Source organism: Labrus mixtus, chromosome 23 (genome assembly GCF_963584025.1).
Source record: "Labrus mixtus chromosome 23, fLabMix1.1, whole genome shotgun sequence".
Taxonomy (NCBI): Eukaryota; Metazoa; Chordata; class Actinopteri; order Labriformes; family Labridae; genus Labrus; species Labrus mixtus.
The window spans coordinates 20,748,693-20,766,192 of NC_083634.1; the positions used below are offsets into that span (position 1 = coordinate 20,748,693).

Below are 17,500 nucleotides of genomic sequence, written 5' to 3' on the forward strand. Positions count from 1 at the left end.
GCTGAGGAGGAGAAAAGAAGGAAGGAAGGAAGGAAGGAAAAAAAAAAAGTTGAACAATCAAACCCTCAGAGAAATGAGAAAAACAAGATGGCCGACTGGAAGGACCAACTCTGAGGAGCAATAATCGTATTTATTCTTCAGACGTCGTCGTCGTCGTGGAGACCAGCTCCTGCACACGCTCAGAAATATATCAGAAGTATTTATTCTTATAATAACCTGAAGACGCTCGGCCTCGTTCCGCAGCTGTCACCACGGCAACAGCTGGACATCTGCAGTCTTTAATCATCACTTATGTTTGATTTGATTTTGGCAATCATGGGCTTCCGTACTTTATGCACTTGTGATTTTATATCAAAGTACGAGTCCTCTTTGACCTGTGAGACCCGGCCGGTCTTCTTTAAAGGGTTAAACACAAATGAAACGCTCTGCATATTGAGTCTAAAGGTAATGACTCCACATCACAACATTGAGCTTTTCATTTCTTCTCATTTTTTTGGGCACATCTGGGCTTCCGTACAATCTGCACTCATCCTGTTTTTATTTCAGAATAAACATGCTCAGAGCCTAGATGACTTCATGCAGGGGCGTGTCCAGACTTTTGTGACTGGGGGGGCGGGGCGGACTAATTTGGCAACATATAAATCTTCTTAGCTTGACTCTTCAAGTCATAATTTAAAGCACTCACACTCGGCTCAGTGCACCGGGCTGAAGCACGATGAACTGGACACGCCCCTGACTTCGTGCGATCGTGGCTAGGATAAAACCGTGTGTCGTTGCCGTGGTAACAGCCTGTCCGACTGTCCGAGGCTCTCCTGTATCCTCTGACTGAACTGCAGTATATTTACGAGTATATTCACCATAGAGTATAAATCTATATTTTATGAACGTAGCTCCTGTAGACGTTTAGAGAAGACTTGTTTAGCTCAGTTAACCTGTGAGGTCACATCACGCGTCATTCTTTGTTTAAGAGTTTAAAATGTAACATTGTAAGTCAAACATCGCAAGCGACCTCCTGCTCGATGTCGAACAGAACAAAAGAGATTAACTATTAAAGGAAGAATGTTCCTCATAAATAAATCATAAAGTCTGTCCTGTGTAAATGTGTCTCTGAGTCCTGACTGTCTACAATGAGGGAGAAGCTCGAGTCCCGCTGGCTGTGTTGTTGTCAGAGCCGTGTTTACATGGACGGGACGGCCGGCTCCTCCCCTTGTGTATAAAAGCTGTTTTAGTCAAGAACTAGAGAGAAGAAGAACATACTCACTGATTATTTGGATGTTAGTAAGAGTTTTTAGATCACGCTCATTCTGTGTCAGTTTACATGAAATGTGAAGCTACGAGCTAACTACAGAGTGCTAACATTAGCATGCTAACACAACAATGTGAAGCTACGAGCTAACTAAAGAGCGCTAACATTAGCATGCTAACACAACAATGTGAAGCTACAAGCTAACTAAAGAGCGCTAACATTAGCATGCTAACACAACAATGTGAAGCTACAAGCTAACTAAAGAGCGCTAACATTAGCATGCTAACACAACACTGCAGGACACAGACGAGGACTATGTTTGCTCTTAACTCCATCATGTGAATGTGAGTGGAGAGGGGTTGGAGGTGTGTCTCTGGAGGAGAGCGGAGGCTTCAGGATGGAGGAGGCGTGGCCTAACAGCAGTTTGTTTTGGTTTCATGCTGGTGCTCAAGGGCGACATCTACTGGATCAAAAAGTCGCACATTCTTCCTTTAAAGGTTAAAATGACATCTTCTACGCTGATGATAACGGACACACTTTACATCAAACTGAAATCACAAAATAAGACGACAACGTGTCAGGATTTGATTTCAACACGTTCGTCTCACAGTCGACAGATTAACCCTTTAAAACTCGCCTCACCACCAGGTTGACTTCACTGATGACCCGCCCCTCTGAATGAAACCGGGTGACCGTTACCGTGACGACCAGGGGCAGGGCGGTCGGTCACCTGGTTTTCACAGAGTTTTCCTCATTCACTGTTTCGCCCTTTCTGCTCCTCCGGTGTAAACGACACGACTCCAGAATGCTAATAAAGAAATTCAAACAACACCTGAAGTGTCTCCGATGTTTTTATGAAGAAGGACTCAGACTGAGAGAGGCCGCCGGCGTGTTCACACTCTTTACAAATCAACCACCATTATTTTATGGGTATCGTTTATTCAGATTAAAAACTACAACAAAAAATAAACAACACACACACACACACACCTCCTCAGTGTGTCCACAGTGTGTGTGTCCACTTTAAATAAAGTTTTATCACCTGCTTTTTCAACTACATTCATGAGTGTGTGTGAGTGTGTGTGTGTGTGTGTGTGAGTGTGAGTGTGTGTGTGAGTGTGTGTGTGGTCATGAAGACAGTCTGTGTTTCTGTTGGACGACGTCGAGCTCAGAGATCAACAGAGCCTCAGCTGTCACTCAAACTCTGGTTACCGTAGAAACACCATGGTCAGGAGACCTGAGGGAGAGAAGGAGAGCAAACAGGTGAGTCCTCGGACTCGACTCCTTCTTTGTGTCCTCCACGACCTCCCTCTATCCGATTCCCCTTTACCTCCTTGATTCTACCTCATTGTCCTTCCTTTGCATCCTAGCTTCCTCCTCTACCTCCACGTATCCTATTCCACATCCTTGAATCCTCCTCTACCTCCTCGTATCCTATTCCACATCCTTGAATCCTCCTCTACCTCCTCGTATCCTATTCCACATCCTTGAATCCTCCTCTACCTCCTCGTATCCTATTCCACATCCTTGAATCCTCCTCGTATCCTATTCCACTTCCTTGAATCCTCCTCTATCTCCTTGTATTCTCCCCTACCTCCTTGTATCCTTCTCTACCTTCTTGTTTCCTTCTCTGCTTCTTTGTTTCCTCTTCTACCTCCTTGTATCCTACCCCTCCAGAAATTTGACTTAGTGAGGTGGTGGTGTTACAGTGTGTGTGTGTGTGTGTGTGTGTGTGTGTGTGTGTGTGTGTGTGTGTGTGTGTGTGTGTGTGTGTGTGTGTGTGTGTTACCCAGTATGTAGGCGCAGACTAGCTTCTGATTGGTGGAGACATGGAGGCAGCGTGGAACCACGGAGCTGCTCTCAGTGTGGAGGGGGAGCATTAAGACGGCAACGCACAGCGCTGCCAAAGACATACACACCACCCACTGAGACACACTGCGCACGGCTACACACACACACACACACACACACACACACACACAGAATAATTTTCATGAGTAAAAAAGTCCCAGAGTTTTTGGCTGTGCCTCTGTTCCCCTCTGACGTCTTACCTGTGCAGGTAGGCAGCTGCAGGTGAGATCTTGTTGGTACCAGCAGTGGAGACAGCGCCCTCTGCTGGCCTCCTCCCCTCTTGTCCTCGCCTCCTCCCCTCTTGTCCTCGCCTCCTCCTCCTCCTCCTCCTCCTCCTCCTCCGCCCTCCTCTCCTCCTCTCAGCTCCGCCCAGATCTCCCGTCCGCCCACCTGGCCGCCTCCCCTCACCTCCAGACGGAACCGGTCCCTGCGGCCCCAGTGACGGGGAGACACGTCCAGGTGACGCACCACCCTAACAGCAAGAGGAAGTGATGTCACAGGAAGTGTGTTTGAGAAGTGCACTGTGGTGTTTTTAGTGCGTACTCACAGGTCAACACAGGATTTAGATCTGACACTCCCCTCCGACTCCACCACCCTGTACAGAGACGGAGCTGTACAATACACTGAGAGAGAGAGAGACAGGTAGAGAGAGACAGGTAGAGAGAGAGACAGGCAGGAGGAGAGAGGGAGAAACAAAGTGTTATCTTTTACAGATCCAGCAGGGGGCAGTCTGTTCTCAGTTTTTACACTGAAAGAAAAGACAGACAGACAGACAGACAGACAGGCAGACAGACAGGCAGACAGACAGGCAGACAGACAGACAGACAGACAGACAGGCAGGCAGACAGATAGACAGACAGGCAGGCAGACAGACAGATAGACAGACAGACAGACAGGCAGGCAGGCAGACAGGCAGACAGGCAGGCAGACAGGCAGGCAGACAGACAGGCAGACAGACAGGCAGGCAGACAGGCAGACAGACAGACAGGCAGACAGACAGGCAGGCAGACAGACAGACAGACAGACAGGCAGGCAGGCAGGCAGGCAGGCAGACAGACAGGCAGACAGACACACACACAGACAGACAGGTAGACAGACAGACACACACACACAGACAGACAGACAGACAGGCAGACAGACAGGTAGACAGACAGACAGACACACACACACACACACACACACACACACACACAGACAGACAGGTGAGACAGACAGACAGACAGGCAGGCAGACAGATAGACAGGCAGGCAGACAGACAGGCAGACAGACAGGCAGACAGATAGACAGACAGACAGGCAGGCAGACAGATAGACAGACAGACAGGCAGACAGACAGGCAGACAGACAGATAGACACAGACAGACAGACAGACACACACACAGACAGACAGGTAGACAGACAGACACACACACACACAGACAGACAGACAGGCAGACAGACAGGTAGACAGACAGACAGACAGACACACACACACACAGACAGACAGACAGGTGAGACAGACAGGTGAGACAGACAGACAGACAGACAGACAGACAGACAGGTACTGACTCTTGAAGCTCAGGCTGAAGCTGTAGGGGTTGTAAAGGGTTAACACGCGGCGGTGGGAGCTCGTCTCTGCGGCGTGGAATAGAAGCTCAGAGGGAAACAGGAAGACAGGCAGCGGGGACACTGCACCTGTCTCGCCTCCTGTCTCCCCCCTCTCTGCCTGTCTCACCCCTGCCTGCCCTCTGTCCCCTCTCCTCGCTCCCTGCTCCGCCATCCCACCCACTCCCTGGCTGTCATGGCTGTTCTTCCTCCTCATTGGTCCGTCCTGTGTGGTGTCCCACACGCAGCCATGATCCGAGAGCTGTCATTGGACGCCGTGGCAGCGTGATGTCACAGCATCGCCACCTGCTGCAGGATGAGGAAGAAAAATACCGATCAGTAAAGGTGGGTAAACACACTTATATTACAGTCTTTAGGGTACACACACACACACACACACAATGTTATCGCACATCACATATCAGGCCTACCCAACAGCAACAGTTAGCTGTGGAGTCGTGTCAGCCTAAAGTCTGTTGGATGGTTAAATGATTAAATCTGCTCCTCTTCTGTGGTTAATGTTGGTTTCATAATGATCAATGGCTCCTCTAAGTCAAACATCAGAAGATTAGTGTCAGTGTGCAGAAAGAGGAGTGGTCTAACATAGCTGTTTATCATCTGCTGGACACTTTAAAGAAACATTTGGGGTCAAGTTAAGAGTACACCCTCTTCTTCAGGTGGTTTCAATAACACAACAACAAATAAAGACGTACGAGGCACCACAACAGAAATTACAGGCAATCTCCCTCACACTGTAAACACATCTGTAAACACATCTGTAAACACATCTGTAAACACATCTGTAAACACATCTGTAAACACTGTAAACATTGTAAACACATCTGTAAACACATCTGTAAACACTGTAAACATTGTAAACACATCTGTAAACACATCTGTAAACACATCTGTAAACACTGTAAACACATCTGTAAACATTGTAAACACATCTGTAAACACATCTGTAAACACTGTAAACATTGTAAACACTGTAAACACATCTGTAAACACTGTAAACACATCTGTAAACATTGTAAACACATCTGTAAACACATCTGTAAACACTGTAAACATTGTAAACACATCTGTAAACACTGTAAACATTGTAAACACTGTAAACACATCTGTAAACACTGTAAACATTGTTAACATTGTAAACACATCTGTAAACACATCTGTAAACACTGTAAACATTGTAAACACTGTAAACACATCTGTAAACACTGTAAACATTGTAAACACTGTAAACACATCTGTAAACATTGTAAACACATCTGTAAACACATCTGTAAACATTGTAAACACATCTGTAAACACTGTAAACATTGTAAACACTGTAAACACATCTGTAAACACTGTAAACATTGTTAACATTGTAAACACATCTGTAAACACATCTGTAAACACATCTGTAAACACTGTAAACACATCTGTAAACACATCTGTAAACACTGTAAACATTGTAAACATTGTAAACACATCTGTAAACACTGTAAACATTGTAAACACTGTAAACACATCTGTAAACACTGTAAACATTGTTAACATTGTAAACACATCTGTAAACACTGTAAACACATCTGTAAACACTGTAAACATTGTAAACACTGTAAACACATCTGTAAACACATCTGTAAACACTGTAAACACATCTGTAAACAATGTAAACATTGTAAACACTGTAAACACATCTGTAAACACATCTGTAAACATTGTAAACATTGTAAACACATCTGTAAACACTGTAAACATTGTTAACATTGTAAACACATCTGTAAACACTGTAAACATTGTAAACACATCTGTAAACACTGTAAACACATCTGTAAACACTGTAAACATTGTAAACACTGTAAACACATCTGTAAACACATCTGTAAACACTGTAAACACATCTGTAAACAATGTAAACATTGTAAACACTGTAAACACATCTGTAAACACATCTGTAAACATTGTAAACATTGTAAACACATCTGTAAACACTGTAAACATTGTTAACATTGTAAACACATCTGTAAACACTGTAAACATTGTAAACACATCTGTAAACACATCGACCTCTTTTTAATTATGTATTGTTGATTTATTGTTTTGAGACACGTTTAATTAACGTACAACCTGATAAAAGACTTTAAACAAATGTGTAAAATGTTCTGTTATGACGCTGCTAGCTAGCTAGCTAATGTTAGCTAGCTCCGTTACAGCGATCAGAAAACCACAAAAACAAAGGCTAAAATAACTGAAACATGGCGGAACACACGAATGAGGAGACTGTGAATGTTCAAGGAGCCGAAAACTGTAAGTTTGAAAGTCAAACTGGAGTTTTAACATTGTAAAATCGTTTGTTTCGTTTCTCTACTCACCGCAAACAGCCTTTACTTCCTGCTAAGAGCTTTTGCTTTGACAGAACCCGCCCCCTCTGTAGCTGTCAGCCAATAGCCGAAGAGGAGGGATAAAAGTGCGGAATTCTATTGGACGTCAGTCCCTTATCAGTGTTTCTCTGCTTACTTCACCTTATAGATTATCAGTGAGATGTGTAGAGAGTGAGATGATAAAGGTATCTTACTATCTGATCATTAAGGAAACATGTTGAAGTGCTGGCTTCTCTGACAACAACGCAGCAGCCAGTATGTCCTCCTTCTAACTTTAGATTCTGCTCCTGAACAATGTTTGTAAACAAGATGTTACTTTGTGCGTACAACGTAAAATACTTTTTTTTTTAATGGACTTCAGGGGTTCCATATTATTAACCTCCGTTTCATGCTATTGTTGAATAATTACCGGAATGTTTTGTATTCTGTTTGGGCTGAGGTGATGTTGCTTTCAGGTGCTATTGGAATTATGAAGACAATTGAGTTATAGTAAATAAATAAAAACATCTAAAGAGGAAACTCTCTGTAACTGTCACAAAATACAAGTGTTTTACAAGTGTTTGTACATTTTATTGGTCACTGAAGATTCTTCTTGAGAGGGAGAATATAAGTTATGTGTATATTTGTCAATTATATATTTTGTGATATAACAAACACTTGAGGCTGTGTTGAGGTTACACTTTTCTATTATAATAATATTAGAGATCTGAAGCAAATTGTACTCGTTTTAAGAAATTAAAATAAAATGTACGGATGTATGTCCTCTTCCGGAAGTATTTATGAAAAACTGTCTGTCCTTTAAGTAGTATAAAGTTAAAGAGTACATATGATCCCCCTCCTCCACCTTTTCAAACAGTCCCCTCCTCCACCTTTTCAAACAGTCCCCTCCTCCACCTTTTCAAACAGTCCTCTCCTCCACCTTTTCAAACAGTCCCCCTCCTCCACCTTTTCAAACAGTCCCCTCCTCCACCTTTTCAAACCGTCCCCTCCTCCACCTTTTCAAACCGTCCCCTCCTCCACCTTTTCAAACTGTCCCCTCCTCCACCTTTTCAAACAGTCCCCTCCTCCACCTTTTCAAACAGTCTGTGGTCTAAATGAAACATCTGTGCTTTGTTCAAAATATAACATGAATCAAGCACCAGAGGAGGTTTGTGACCCTGTATAAACCAGCTCTCTCAGAACGCTCCGTTTTGGTGTGTGTCTCTTTAAATGTAATGACCCCGCCCCCCCTGAGTTTTCCCCGTAGACATCACTCCTCTGTTGAGAGAATAAAAATGGTGAAACAGCGGTAAAGTTTTGTTCTAGGCTGGGGGTGGAGTCCATGGGTGGAGATACCAGGGAAGAGGAATCCCACTGTGACATCACAAGGAGAGCACATTAGAAACAGAGCATTTTTCTCTGTGTTGTAAGACTTATGCAGACCACAAACAAAGGACTGGATGGTTTATTTCACATGTTGTGGGTCAGTAGACTCTCAGGTTACACAGATATATGTTCAGAAACACTGAAGAAGAGGATTCTTCATAATATGTCCCCTGTCTGTACCGGTTTTTAATTTTTTAACCCTAAACCGATATAGTACTCAGATTAACGAGCTTTTTAAAAGGAACTTAAAGGCGCCGTACGTCGATGTTCGTGCCCTCCGTCCTCGCATCCTGATTGGTCCGCTGGGCTTCGTGACTGCAGACGCGCCCGCTCCAGAGAGTCACCTTGCCCCGGCTGCTGCAGCTTCTGTACCGGTCAGAGAGCAGGTGAACCGACCGGGGACTGTGTGGGTACTGACCGACCAGGAGAAACATGGCGGAGGGAAAGCCCAAGACATCTCCGAAGGCCATCAAGTTCCTGTTCGGGGGCTTGGCCGGGTAGGTTCTGCTGCTAGCTACTATGCTAACATGCTAATGTCAGCGGTCAGGGTCTGCTAACAGAAGAGCTAACAGAGGAGCTAACAGGCTGGAGGATGTTTTCAATGTACTGTCGGTAACTGGTTGTTGTCTTGTTTCAGACAATATCCAGTGAATGTATCTTTCTGATCAGGCTGCACTGTCAGCTACCTGTCAGCTACCTGTTAGCCGCTCATGCTGTCATTGATGGTAGCCAGCGTAGGGCCGGTGTTGCAGTTTAAAAAGTGACCGTGTTATCTGGTGACTTTCAGCTGTTGTCGTCGCAGCGTTTGGACACATGATGTCCTCGCTGATGCTCCTTAAATACACTCATCAGATATTCTGCTTTCTGTTGGATGTCACCACTTAACACGGCCACAAGTTAATCCGAAACACCGGTGTCACAGTGTAACTGGGTGTTGAACGAACTGCTGACATTCCGGCAACAACGTTAAAAATCACACGACGTCGTTCGTTCCTCGAGGAAACGGATCCATGAGTTCATTCAAACTACGTTTCTAATGTGACGACGTTATTTTGAAGGTGAACCAGGCTCATTTAAAGCCGAAGACCAGTTAAATCATGACACTGGTGTTGTGTCAAAGTCTGTCTCCCCCTGACAACTAAAGCTGGTGGGTTTGACTCGTGCTGCCTTCAAGAGCTCCTCGGAAATATCAATTTGACCTTATGAACACATACGATTCTGTTTTTTAAGTAGTTTAAAATAATACAACTTTATCTTCAAGATATATAATCAGAGTTTTTTCGTCTTCGTCTTCTTGCACTCTGCTGCGTTCTCGGCACCTCCTGAGGCTGTCGAAAGTGTCGATACGTCTTCATCTTTTTCATAAGACGTGCAGCAGATTAGTCCAATTTAGACGCTGTGCAGGACTTTACCTAATTAAACACAACGAGAAATGATCCAGCATCGTGTGTCTCGGACTTCTATTTTTGTTGCCGTGGTAACAAACAGGTATCGTTTGATTTGATTTTAAAACCGTGTCAGAGTTAGTAGTTCTGGTATCGTGACAGCCCTCCTTCCTCCACGTGGGGATGGTGTGTGACCTCTGACCTGAGATGAATCTTAAAAAAACATCTGCACATCTCTGCGTGAACGCTCAGAGTCCAACACGTTTCGGACGTGTTCATCCCGCTTGCTCTGTGGAGAGACTGCGAGGATTTAAAGTGACCTGTTAGGACCTGGACTCGTCGTCAGGGGTTACGGCCTGCTTGACAAGTTCTTAAACAAACCAGACGACACACAGATGTGAAGTTTTTACTAAATGAGAGATTTCAGTGAGCTGAAACGCTGCCCGAGTACGAAAGGTCAACATGCAGAGAGAAAAAACAAGTTTTCAAAAATGCCCGCCTACATGTGGACGAGGCCTCAGGTCCTCCCACCTGACTCCCCTAGACCCCCCCCCTCCCCCTTCAGAGAGGGAGGAGGGAGAGAAACAGGACCACATGTAACAAGAGGTCAGACTAAAGCAGAGACCAACAGAACTCTAGTTTAAGTTTAAAAACAAGAAGAAGTTATTGTTGTTTATTAATAAATAATGAGGACCAATCAGAAGAGCGAGCAGTCAGACAGGAAACATGAAAACATGAACGCAGGGTTTAAAACCAGCACCAACACGCTGCAGGACGATCCAGATGTTCTGATTAAACCAGAAACAAACGCACGCTCTCTTCGTTTCCTCCTCCAGCTGTGCAGCAATGCATTGTGGGAGAGGAGTCCTGCCTTACTTTGACCTCGTGCAGGCTGTAAAAAGAGTGAACTGATCTGAGTGTCCTTTAAATGTCAAACGTGTGTGTGTGTGTGTGTGTGTGTGTGTGTGTGTGTGTGTGTGTGTGTGTGTGTGTGTGTGTGTGTGTGTGTGTGTGTGTGTGTGTGTGTGTGTGTGTGTGTGTGTGTGTGTGTGTGTGTGTGTGTGTGTGTGTGTGTGTGTGTGTGTGTGTGTGTGTGTGTGTGTGTGTGTGTGTGTGTGTGTGTGTGTGTGTGTGTGTGTGTGTGTGTGTGTGTGTGTGTGTGTGTGTGTGTGTGTGTGTGTGTGTGTGTGTGTGTGTGTGTGTGTGTGTGTGTGTGTGTGTGTGTGTGTGTGTGTGTGTGTGTGTGTGTGTGTGTGTGTCTGTCTGTCTGTCTGTCTGTCTGTCTGTCTGTCTGTCTGTCTGTCTGTCTGTCTGTCTGTCTGTCTGTCTGTCTGTCTGTCTGTCTGTCTGTGTGCAAGGTGCCGGTCCTTCAAATGTCTGGGGTTTGAACGTTGACTTTACAAACTGCCTACTCCTTTAAAAGATGATCAATGAAGACACTCAGACGAGCGAGTCAGCTGATCGGTCCTTTAAATTCAACGACCAATCAAAATCTCCCGCTGCTCTAATTAAATATAAACATAATAATCAGACTTCAGTCACTTTTGTTGCTCCATCAGACTGACCTCTGACCTCTCTGCGTGTGGAGTGATGCATCAGAGTACGAGCCGTCCCTCTCGCTTCAGGTTACAGTCTGTTATCGCCACGGTAACCTGCTGAGCTCAGGTGACTGCAATTATCTGCTGGAGATAAAAATTAACAAATTCCAGGTTAGGTTTGGAATCAGACACGGTGTGTGACAAGTACCTGTCTGTCTCTCTGGTCCGGTCTCTCTGATCCGGTCTCTCTGATCCTGTCTCTCTGATCCTCTGTCTCTGATCCTGTCTCTCTCATCCTGTCTCTATGGTCCTGTCTGTCTCTCTCATCCTGTCTCTGATCCGGTCTCTCTGATCCTGTCTCTCTGGTCCTGTCTCTCTGGTCCGGTCTCTCTGATCCGGTGTCTCTGATCCGGTCTCTCTGATCCTGTCTCTGGTCCGGTCTCTCTGGTCCGGTCTCTCTGATCCTGTCTCTCTGTCTCTATGGTCCTGTCTGTCTCTCTCATCCTGTCTCTCTGATCCTGTCTCTCTGATCCGGTCTCTCTGGTCCGGTCTCTCTGATCCGGTCTCTCTGGTCCTGTCTGTGTCTCCAGGATGGGGGCGACGGTCTTCGTGCAGCCTCTGGACCTGGTGAAGAACCGGATGCAGCTGAGTGGTCAGGGCACGAAGGCGCGAGAATACAAAACCAGCTTCCACGCTCTGTTCTCCATCCTGAAGAACGAGGGGGTGGGCGGCATCTACACCGGGTACCTCAAACCAGACCTTACACTTTAACCCTTAATCTACACCGGGTACCTCAAACCAGACCTTACACTTTAACCCTTAATCTAGACCGAGTACCTCAAACCAGACCTTACACTTTAACCCTTAATCTAGACCGAGTACCTCAAACCAGACCTTACACTTCAACCCTTAATCTACACCGGGTACCTCAAACCAGACCTTACACTTTAACCCTTAATCTACACCGGGTACCTCAAACCAGACCTTACACTTTAACCCTTAATCTAGACCGAGTACCTCAAACCAGACCTTACACTTTAACCCTTAATCTAGACCGAGTACCTCAAACCAGACCTTACACTTCAACCCTTAATCTAGACCGGGTACCTCAAACCAGACCTTACACTTTAACTCTTCATCTAGACCGAGTACCTCAAACCAGACCTTACACTTTAACCCTTAATCTAGACCGGGTACCTCAAACCAGACCTTACACTTTAACCCTTCATCTAGACCGAGTACCTCAAACCAGACCTTACACTTTAACCCTTAATCTAGACCGGGTACCTCTAACCAGACCTTACACTTTAACCCTTCATCTAGACCGAGTACCTCAAACCAGACCTTACACTTTAACTCTTCATCTAGACCGGGTACCTCAAACCAGACCTTACACTTTAACTCTTCATCTAGACCGAGTACCTCAAACCAGACCCTACACTTTAACCCTTCATCTAGACCGGGTACCTCAAACCAGACCTTACACTTTAACTCTTCATCTAGACCGGGTACCTCAAACCAGACCTTATACTTTAACTCTTCATCTAGACCGAGTACCTAAAACCAGACCTTACACTTTAACCCTTAATCTACACCGGGTACCTCAAACCAGACCTTACACTTTAACCCTTAATCTAGACCGGGTACCTCAAACCAGACCTTACACTTTAACCCTTAATCTACACCGGGTACCTAAAACCAGACCATATACTTTAACCCTTAATCTAGACCGGGTACCTCTAACCAGACCTTACACTTTAACCCTTCATCTAGACCGAGTACCTCAAACCAGACCTTACACTTTAACTCTTCATCTAGACCGGGTACCTCAAACCAGACCTTACACTTTAACTCTTCATCTAGACCGAGTACCTCAAACCAGACCCTACACTTTAACCCTTCATCTAGACCGGGTACCTCAAACCAGACCTTACACTTTAACTCTTCATCTAGACCGGGTACCTCAAACCAGACCTTATACTTTAACTCTTCATCTAGACCAGGTACCTCAAACCAGACCTTACACTTTAACCCTTCATCTAGACAGAGTACCTAAAACCAGACCTTACACTTTAACCCTTAATCTACACCGGGTACCTCAAACCAGACCTTACACTTTAACCCTTAATCTAGACCGGGTACCTCAAACCAGACCTTACACTTTAACCCTTAATCTACACCGGGTACCTAAAACCAGACCATATACTTTAACCCTTAATCTAGACCGGGTACCTCAAACCAGACCTTACACTTTAACCCTTAATCTACACCGGGTACCTCAAACCAGACCTTACACTTTAACCCTTAATCTAAACCGGGTACCTAAAACCAGACCTTACACTTTAACCCTTCATCCAGACCGGGTACCTAAAACCAGACCATATACTTTAACCCTTAATCTAGACCGGGTACCTAAAACCAGACCCTACACTTTAACCCTTCATCTAGACCGGGTACCTCAAACCAGACCCTACACTTTAACCCTTCATCTAGACCGGGTACCTAAAACCAGACCTTACACTTTAACCCTTCATCTAGACCGGGTACCTAAAACCAGACCTTACACTTCAACCCTTAATCTAGACCGGGTACCTCAAACCAGACCCTACACTTTAACTCTTCATCTAGACCGGGTACCTAAAACCAGACCTTACACTTTAACCCTTAATCTAGACCGGGTACCTAAAACCAGACCCTACACTTTAACCCTTAATCTAGACCGGGTACCTAAAACCAGACCTTACACTTTAACCCTTCATCTAGACCGGGTACCTCAAACCAGACCTTACACTTTAACCCTTCATCTAGACCGAGTACCTCAAACCAGACCTTACACTTTAACTCTTCATCTAGACCGGGTACCTCAAACCAGACCTTACACTTTAACTCTTCATCTAGACCGAGTACCTCAAACCAGACCCTACACTTTAACCCTTCATCTAGACCGGGTACCTCAAACCAGACCTTACACTTTAACTCTTCATCTAGACCGGGTACCTCAAACCAGACCTTATACTTTAACTCTTCATCTAGACCAGGTACCTCAAACCAGACCTTACACTTTAACCCTTCATCTAGACAGAGTACCTAAAACCAGACCTTACACTTTAACCCTTAATCTACACCGGGTACCTCAAACCAGACCTTACACTTTAACCCTTAATCTAGACCGGGTACCTCAAACCAGACCTTACACTTTAACCCTTAATCTACACCGGGTACCTAAAACCAGACCATATACTTTAACCCTTAATCTAGACCGGGTACCTCAAACCAGACCTTACACTTTAACCCTTAATCTACACCGGGTACCTCAAACCAGACCTTACACTTTAACCCTTAATCTAAACCGGGTACCTAAAACCAGACCTTACACTTTAACCCTTCATCCAGACCGGGTACCTAAAACCAGACCATATACTTTAACCCTTAATCTAGACCGGGTACCTAAAACCAGACCCTACACTTTAACCCTTCATCTAGACCGGGTACCTCAAACCAGACCCTACACTTTAACCCTTCATCTAGACCGGGTACCTAAAACCAGACCTTACACTTTAACCCTTCATCTAGACCGGGTACCTAAAACCAGACCTTACACTTCAACCCTTAATCTAGACCGGGTACCTCAAACCAGACCCTACACTTTAACTCTTCATCTAGACCGGGTACCTAAAACCAGACCTTACACTTTAACCCTTAATCTAGACCGGGTACCTAAAACCAGACCCTACACTTTAACCCTTAATCTAGACCGGGTACCTAAAACCAGACCTTACACTTTAACCCTTCATCTAGACCGGGTACCTCAAACCAGACCTTACACTTCAACCCTTAATCTACACCGGGTACCTCAAACCAGACCCTACACTTTAACCCTTCATCTAGACCGGGTACCTTAAACCAGACCTTATACTTTAACTCTTCATCTAGACCGGGTACCTAAAACCAGACCTTACACTTTAAACCTTAATCTAGACCGGGTACCTAAAACCAGACCTTATACTTTAACCCTTCATCTAGACCGGGTACCTCAAACCAGACCTTATACTTTAACCCTTCATCTAGACCGGGTACCTAAAATCAGACGTTACACTTTAACCCTTCATCTAGACCGGGTACCTCAAACCAGACCCTACACTTTAACCCTTCATCTAGACCGAGTACCTCAAACCAGACCCTACACTTTAACCCTTCATCTAGACCGGGTACCTCAAACCAGACCTTACACTTTAACCCTTAATCTAGACCGGGTACCTCAAACCAGACCTTACACTTTAACCCTTCATCTAGACCGAGTACCTCAAACCAGACCCTACACTTTAACCCTTAATCTAGACCGGGTACCTCAAACCAGACCCTACACTTTAACCCTTCATCTAGACCGGGTACCTCAAACCAGACCTTACACTTTAACCCTTCATCTAGACCGAGTACCTCAAACCAGACCCTACACTTTAACCCTTAATCTAGACCGGGTACCTCAAACCAGACCCTACACTTTAACCCTTCATCTAGACCGGGTACCTCAAACCAGACCTTACACTTTAACCCTTCATCTAGACCGGGTACCTCAAACCAGACCCTACACTTTAACCCTTCATCTAGACCGAGTACCTCAAACCAGACCCTACACTTTAACCCTTCATCTAGACCGGGTACCTCAAACCAGACCTTACACTTTAACCCTTCATCTAGACCGGGTACCTCAAACCAGACCCTACACTTTAACCCTTCATCTAGACCGGGTACCTCAAACCAGACCTTACACTTTAACCCTTAATCTAGACCGGGTACCTCAAACCAGACCTTACACTTTAACCCTTCATCTAGACCGGGTACCTAAAACCAGACCTTATACTTTAACCCTTCATCTAGACCGGGTACCTAAAATCAGACGTTACACTTTAACCCTTCATCTAGACCGGGTACCTCAAACCAGACCCTACACTTTAACCCTTCATCTAGACCGAGTACCTCAAACCAGACCCTACACTTTAACCCTTCATCTAGACCGGGTACCTCAAACCAGACCTTACACTTTAACCCTTAATCTAGACCGGGTACCTCAAACCAGACCTTACACTTTAACCCTTCATCTAGACCGAGTACCTCAAACCAGACCCTACACTTTAACCCTTAATCTAGACCGGGTACCTCAAACCAGACCCTACACTTTAACCCTTCATCTAGACCGGGTACCTCAAACCAGACCTTACACTTTAACCCTTCATCTAGACCGGGTACCTCAAACCAGACCCTACACTTTAACCCTTCATCTAGACCGAGTACCTCAAACCAGACCCTACACTTTAACCCTTCATCTAGACCGGGTACCTCAAACCAGACCTTACACTTTAACCCTTCATCTAGACCGGGTACCTCAAACCAGACCCTACACTTTAACCCTTCATCTAGACCGGGTACCTCAAACCAGACCTTACACTTTAACCCTTAATCTAGACCGGGTACCTCAAACCAGACCTTACACTTTAACCCTTCATCTAGACCGGGTACCTAAAACCAGACCTTATACTTTAACCCTTCATCTAGACCGAGTACCTCAAACCAGACCCTACACTTTAACCCTTCATCTAGACCGGGTACCTCAAACCAGACCCTACACTTTAACCCTTCATCTAGACCGAGTACCTCAAACCAGACCCTACACTTTAACCCTTCATCTAGACCGGGTACCTCAAACCAGACCTTACACTTTAACCCTTCATCTAGACCGGGTACCTCAAACCAGACCCTACACTTTAACCCTTCATCTAGACCGGGTACCTCAAACCAGACCTTACACTTTAACCCTTAATCTAGACCGGGTACCTCAAACCAGACCTTACACTTTAACCCTTCATCTAGACCGGGTACCTAAAACCAGACCTTATACTTTAACCCTTCATCTAGACCGGGTACCTAAAATCAGACGTTACACTTTAACCCTTCATCTAGACCGGGTACCTCAAACCAGACCCTACACTTTAACCCTTCATCTAGACCGAGTACCTCAAACCAGACCCTACACTTTAACCCTTCATCTAGACCGGGTACCTCAAACCAGACCTTACACTTTAACCCTTAATCTAGACCGGGTACCTCAAACCAGACCTTACACTTTAACCCTTCATCTAGACCGAGTACCTCAAACCAG

At 45.2% G+C, this 17,500-nt stretch overlaps 2 protein-coding genes and 1 pseudogene across 4 annotated transcripts in view; 2 read left to right on the top strand and 1 right to left on the bottom strand.

Annotated features, from left to right (window-relative positions):
• Nucleotides 1–478, top strand: part of LOC132958109 (voltage-gated potassium channel subunit beta-3-like) — a 35,203-nt gene extending 34,725 nt beyond the window's left edge. For all 3 annotated transcript variants that reach the window (XM_061030730.1, XM_061030728.1, XM_061030729.1), the window contains one exon: nt 1–478. This exon is cut by the window's left edge and continues 88 nt beyond it. Coding sequence is in view for 2 of the 3 variants with exons in the window: in XM_061030728.1 (XP_060886711.1) it covers nt 1–5 (5 nt within the window). In the remaining variant the exon portion in view is untranslated.
• Nucleotides 479–1,927: 1,449 nt separating this feature from the next.
• Nucleotides 1,928–7,138, bottom strand: LOC132958119 (motile sperm domain-containing protein 1-like; annotated as a pseudogene).
• Nucleotides 7,139–8,715: 1,577 nt separating this feature from the next.
• Nucleotides 8,716–17,500, top strand: part of slc25a11 (solute carrier family 25 member 11) — a 14,430-nt gene continuing 5,645 nt past the window's right edge. The window contains exons 1-2 of the mRNA XM_061031092.1: nt 8,716–8,917; nt 11,934–12,086. Coding sequence (XP_060887075.1) covers nt 8,853–8,917; nt 11,934–12,086 — 218 coding nt within the window. The 5' untranslated portion in view covers nt 8,716–8,852. The remainder of the gene's footprint in view (nt 8,918–11,933; nt 12,087–17,500) is intronic.